Consider the following 6,000-nt stretch of genomic DNA (forward strand, 5'->3'; position numbering starts at 1 on the left):
TAGAAAAAAAGATTCCTTCCATAAAAAAACGTAATTTGGAACAAATAATACCTTTCTCATTATATCTGTAATTTCTGGATAACTCATTGAAATAGCAGGAGGTGATAGATCCCAATCTTATTCTCCATGTAATGACATGATTTAACTCTTGTAGCTCCTCCAACTACAGGGCCATGTGAACAAGTATCTTATTTCTCCAAGAAAACTGCTGCTTAGGAAATCCCTTTCTCAGAAAGTCTGTCCTCTAACTCTTAAATTGGGGGTCATCCACAAGGTTGTCACTATCAAGGAAATGTCCCTTCTCTGCCTAGGAGGATAGATTCCTAGATCATGTTGTACGCATTTTTCTTCTACGCCAGAAGAGCTTAGAGCTCAGGAACATTATCTGTGAATTCCTTTGTCTATTCTCCACTATGTGCTTCGGTGATAATTTTGTCATTGCTATGATATTGCTATCCCTGTGATAGGAAAAGCCCAACTTTGCTCAGGCCATATGGGCAACATCTCCTGATGTGGGAGGGAGGACAGAGAAAGGAAGGGAGAAATCCTTTCCCCAAACTCTTATAATTCTCTAGAAGAAAGGGACAAAAGAGAAAATATGCAAAGGCAAAAAGATTAGAAGTATTGTATGTCTCTTTTATATGCCAGTTATGCTCACTGGAGTTCCAACCAACCAGTAATATTGGGGGTAAATCACTGAAAAACCAATTCATCTTCTCTCTAAATTGCCAAAGGGTAAGTCCCCACACTATGGGGAAAAGGTTTGCTCACATGTACATGCTGCATGAGAAGTTATTCTTAACAAACTGATTTAGGATTGCTCTCTGCTCCTTTCCAGGAGTGTACCCAAATAATCATCCTCAAACCTGGCCATGGCTGGGTTATAACAGAGAAATAGTTTAAAAAAAAACAAACAAACCATCATACCTTAATGTAAGAGAAAACTATAATGTGATTAAGAGTAGGGGGAAAATACAGAAATAGAGAAAGACTTTTTTTGAGAAAATGCAAGGTGACACATGGGCTATGACTCCATAAGAGAGGAAATGAATGAATGGACAAATTATAAAATTAATTTAAATCTAACTAGTTACTGAACACATTTGTGTTGCTGTTGAATGTTAACTTTGTAATAGGATTAGGGACTTGATCTGTGGTTTTTATTATAGGGAACTGTAGGCTAGCAACTTCTCTGCAATTTATGATCTCAGAAAATTGATTACATTAAGAGTGATTTGCTCATAGTTACATGGCCAACATGTATGAGGAGTGACACTTGAACCCAGAGCTTCCCACCTTCCTGACTAGCTCTCTATTCACCGCTCCACATTACCCTTCGAAGTTTACAATAAAATATTTAACTTCTTTAAAAATGATTGGGTGGTAAGTCCCAGCAAAACTATTATGTTTTTTTTTCACTTAGATTTTTCTGAGCTATTTTTTGATTAGGGGGAAATTTTAGATTCATTATTTCATTCTAACTCCTTCCTGCTAATTCAAACTTACATCAAGGGGATATATTGTAATACAAACTAATGATTCTCGTTTATTTAATTCTTTAAAGTTTGTCAGATACTCTTCTGAGAACAATTCTCAAGGGCTAGATAATATATAAGTATTCTTATTTTCATTTGACAGGTGAGGAAAGTGAAGGTGAGAAAAATTAAGTAAATTGGTAAAAGTAATAATAATTCAATTCAATAAATTGACTTATTAGCTTTCATTTATCTCAGGCTACCCAGAAACCTCTTCCTCCTGAAAGCTTCTCCCTCTAGCCCTGGAATTCACCCATTGGAACTATTCTACACCCTTTGGCTTCTCTCTCTGTTCTATTAGGTTTGAATAGCTCCTTCAGGACCTTCTTTTAAGGAAGGTGCTCAGGTCAGCCATGTCTTCCTTTCTCATTTGTTTTACTCTGGCACCAGTTACTCTGCCTCTGACTCATTGAAACTCATGTGTAAAGGAGGCATGTCATTGTGATGATAACATTTAGTACTCCTATAAACTAACTTCTGGGGTGGGGTGGGGTGGGGACTAAAAATAGTGCATTTGGCTGTTGGGAAAAACCAGCCTTTATGGGCAAGGCCAGAGATGGCTTTGATCAAGTGATTATTCTCTAGAGTCTGTGAATTTTAAAAAAATGCTTTGACAATTCTGGTTTTCTTTGTAATCTTAGATATTTTGTTTTTACATGTAAAAGCATTATTCTGAGACAGTCTACAAGCTTTTTCCAGACTACTAAAGGGTCTATGAAACCAAAAAACAAAACAAAACAAAAAGGGTAAGAACTGCTCTATAGGAAGGGGCTCTAGACAGCATCTTCTCTTACTAGCTCTGCCTCCCTAGAATGTCCTTGCCACACAAAAATGAATGAGAATTTGGCTATAAAAGCAATTATGAAAAATAACAAAATTACTCTGAATAAATGCCAGATAGTACAATTAGGGAAAAATAATTCAAACTGCAAAAATTCAAGGAATTGGAAAGGTCAGAAAATGAATTCTATGCAGAACCATGACAGTGATTGTATATACAAATTCAGGGCTTCTATTTGAACTTTATTTCAAAGAATCTCACAGCTAAGATTCCGTTATCTACTTTCCTTCTTCCTTCCCTCCCTCCTTTCTTCTCTCCCTCCTTCCTTTCCTTCTTCCCTCCTTCCTTTCTTCTCTCCTTCCTTCCTTCCCATTCTCCCTTCCCTCCTTCCTTTCTTCCCTCTTTCCTTCCTTATCCCCTTCCTTCCTTCCTTGTCTCCTTCCTTTACTCCTCCCACTTTTCATTCCTTTCTTCTTCTGTTATCATCTATGTTCTTCCTGTTATTTCTGGAGTAGGGTGTTAGGACTTTCCTCCTTACTGATGTGTATTTGTGAGAAAGTATGGTGTCATTTAGTTGGGGAGGAGGTGGGAGATAAAAGTTCTCTTATTATTTTACTTTCTGTACTGTTTCATTGAATACTTTTCATTCGAACTACTTACGTCAACTGGCTGATTGGTAAAAGTAACTACATTTACAGGGGTTCATGAACTGTGATTTTGAATTGATGAGGATCTTCTAAGTGCCTTGAACTTGGGATAGTTTTTGAAGGGCTCCATATATGAGGGATGGACTTGGTGTCCTGATGTCCTGATGAAGTCTTGATTGCATTAGAAAATGCTGAGACTATATAAGTTCAATAACTTGTTCAAAATACAAGTGATAAGTTAGATTGTCTTCAGGGCTCTTTGATTACATCTATTGGACTGCTGCAGAACAAAGTGCTAGTTGAGATCTAAGATGTCCAAATAGTCACACTACAACCTTAGATTATCAGTTTAGCAAAGGACAACAAATATAGCCTTCACTAGCTACAGAGGAACGATGGCCTAGGATCTTATTAAAAAAGAACAAAACAAAACAAAACACCTGACATCATTCTATGAAATATAAGAGAGAAAAATTAATAGGTTATGTCCAAAAAGGAAGGAGAAGGATTTCCTCTTCAATTTTAGATTACCATTATCTAAAAGATGCTAAAAGCAAGTTTGGAGAAAAGGCATTATCCCCTCCCCATGTCCCCCCCAAAAAAGGAATATAAGAACTCAATGGAAAAAAATGGAGAAAAAAAGGCACAAATTGAGATGAAGAGAAGATGGCAATCTTGTAATATTTCTCTGCATGTCTTATAATATGCAGGATAGTGTCTTGTACATAATAGATGCTTAATAAAATTAATAACATTGAATATGTAAACATCTCAAACACATCCCAACCCCACAAAGTGGAGAAAATTGAGTAGCAACATGTAATGAAAAGAAGGTAAGGCAAGTTTAGACCGAATAGCAAGTTATGTTTCCTAAAATAAAAACACTGCATTATTGAATAGCCTTCCATGAGAATTAGTGGAAACACTATTTATTATTTCAAACATTTACCATCAGACTGGAGGAACCCTGGAAGGGGTAATCTTGTTACAGAAGGAGACTAGAGTCTTGTTAGGAACCAGAGTTGGATATGGGATTGTGATTTTGATTCATTTTGACAGCACAATGTATTTCTGTAAGTTTGTTCTGCAAGTAGAGGGAAAAAATGCAACAGTCAAAGGTACTTTGCATACTAATAAGTAGAAATACCATATTTTTGATCCTCATCTCCAGATCACTTAACGAGCTGTGGTAAAAAAATATACTAATAAGATAAGAAAATTGAGTCTCTCATCATAACACTAAAGTTAAATCCAGTTCCGTGTCAAATGAATCACATCCAAACCTAGTCGTTTCTTAGAGCTTTTTGTCGTCAGGATAATTGAGTATATACTCGGTAATTAACATATGATTACATAACAAGTAATTTAAAGTCTAGCATTATATAATTCCTAATATACTCTGAGTAGCCCACATTATCAAGGAAATAAAGTTATCACGGGAAAGAAAAGTAATGTTTTATATAAATCCTTTAAGTTATAGCACTAAGTTTAAAATTATACTAAATTCAAGAGCTCTTCTTTTAAAGATAGCACCTGCTCTAAAGAAAACAAATGGCTTTCTTTTCAACTCTAGTTCCAGAAAAGTAAAACTGAAAGTTAATATGGAGTCCGTGTTTATCCAAAAGCAAACCAAGTCAAGAGGACACATTTATTGTATACTGCATTCTACTTTTTTATACTTACACTTACCCCGTGGTGTAGCATTAAGATGATTTCTTTGAACTGACAAAACTTTGAGAGACGTAAAGACATTTCTGAAACCCTTTCTTTGGCATTTCCCTAATAAGCTGCTATGTCTCTGTAGATCCAATGAGATGGAGTGGATTCCATTGTCATTCAGGTTTAACGTTTCCAAAGAGGGAAAACACATAAAAGAGCTGAAAGTTAGCTCAGATATCCTATTGTTCCTGAGATTCAGGTGTTTTATGGCCCAATCTTCGTTTTTCATGTCAGACCCTGAGAGAGCTCTAATAGAATTGTAACTTAAATCCACTGTAGTCACTGTTTGTGGTATAGCCTTTGGAATATCAGATTTTCCAGTAAAAGAACAATCCATCAAAAGGTCCCCATTCCATCGGCATCTGGAGTCAGACAGAATATCAAGTTTTCTTGATTTGGTTGCTGCTGTTCTGGTCAAATAAAGACTTAGCACTACAGTAATTACAATAAGGTAAGAGCTTTTCATAATGCCTGTTGGAAAAAAAAAGAAAAGCTAAATAAATTCTATTATTCACACACAGCAATCTTTTTAAAGCTAGAAGCAAATAGAAAGATGTCTATCGAAACTGAAAGAATTTTAAGTATTTTTAAAAGAAACGTTTTCGTTCTTAAAGAATTTTTTTGTTGCTAAGATTTGTCTTTGAAAAGATTAAATATTTAAGAGAATGAATATTTGTATCACAGTTCATCTAATTTTTCAGAAAGTAATTTACTCCTCTGGGTCTTACCTTTAAAATGCTTCTGTTTTTTAAACATCCGTCACCCGGCAGTCCAGTCACCCAGCAGTCACCCGGTAGTGTACTATGGAGTTAGTGAAAGATTATCGAGGCTTGGGACTTTTCTGCTTCCTCACTGGTTCTACAGAAAGAGCAAAGTCAATTATGCTTATCTACAATTCTGTCTTGAGAGAGACATGTGGCTTAGTACTAGAGCACTGAGTGGTGGAAAGTTCAATGGGTCAAACAGAAGTTTGAAGTTCAAAATTTATATGGAAATTAAATCAATAGATAAGAATGGAAAGTTTAGCCTTTGGTAGTTTATGCATGTTTGTCTTTGCACTCTGGAAAACAATATCACTCTCAGGTTACAAGATTTAGAAACACATTGCACACACTAGTTTGGTTTTAAAAACTTGATTTCCCCACATCCATATAGGTGAGCCAGATACCTTTTTAGGGGCAGTATTATCTGAGAAAGCTGTTAAGTATCATATTCATCTGAATATAGACTGTTTGAATATATCAACTTTAACCCCCAAAAGAAGAATTCTCAGTGGAAAATAATTACCCCAAATGATTTTTTTTCAAAAAATTATTCC

General features: G+C 35.6%; 1 protein-coding gene across 1 annotated transcript in view; it reads right to left on the bottom strand.

Annotated features, from left to right (window-relative positions):
* LRRC66 (leucine rich repeat containing 66) overlaps positions 1 to 5,713 on the bottom strand; it is a 30,722-nt gene extending 25,009 nt beyond the window's left edge. The window contains exons 1-2 of the mRNA XM_012552247.3: positions 5,411 to 5,713; positions 4,653 to 5,153 (exon numbers count right to left, since the gene is read on the bottom strand). Coding sequence (XP_012407701.1) covers positions 4,653 to 5,153; positions 5,411 to 5,438 — 529 coding nt within the window. The 5' untranslated portion in view covers positions 5,439 to 5,713. The remainder of the gene's footprint in view (positions 1 to 4,652; positions 5,154 to 5,410) is intronic.
* Positions 5,714 to 6,000: the final 287 nt, after the last annotated feature.

Source organism: Sarcophilus harrisii, chromosome 6 (assembly GCF_902635505.1).
Source record: "Sarcophilus harrisii chromosome 6, mSarHar1.11, whole genome shotgun sequence".
NCBI lineage: Eukaryota > Metazoa > Chordata > Mammalia > Dasyuromorphia > Dasyuridae > Sarcophilus > Sarcophilus harrisii.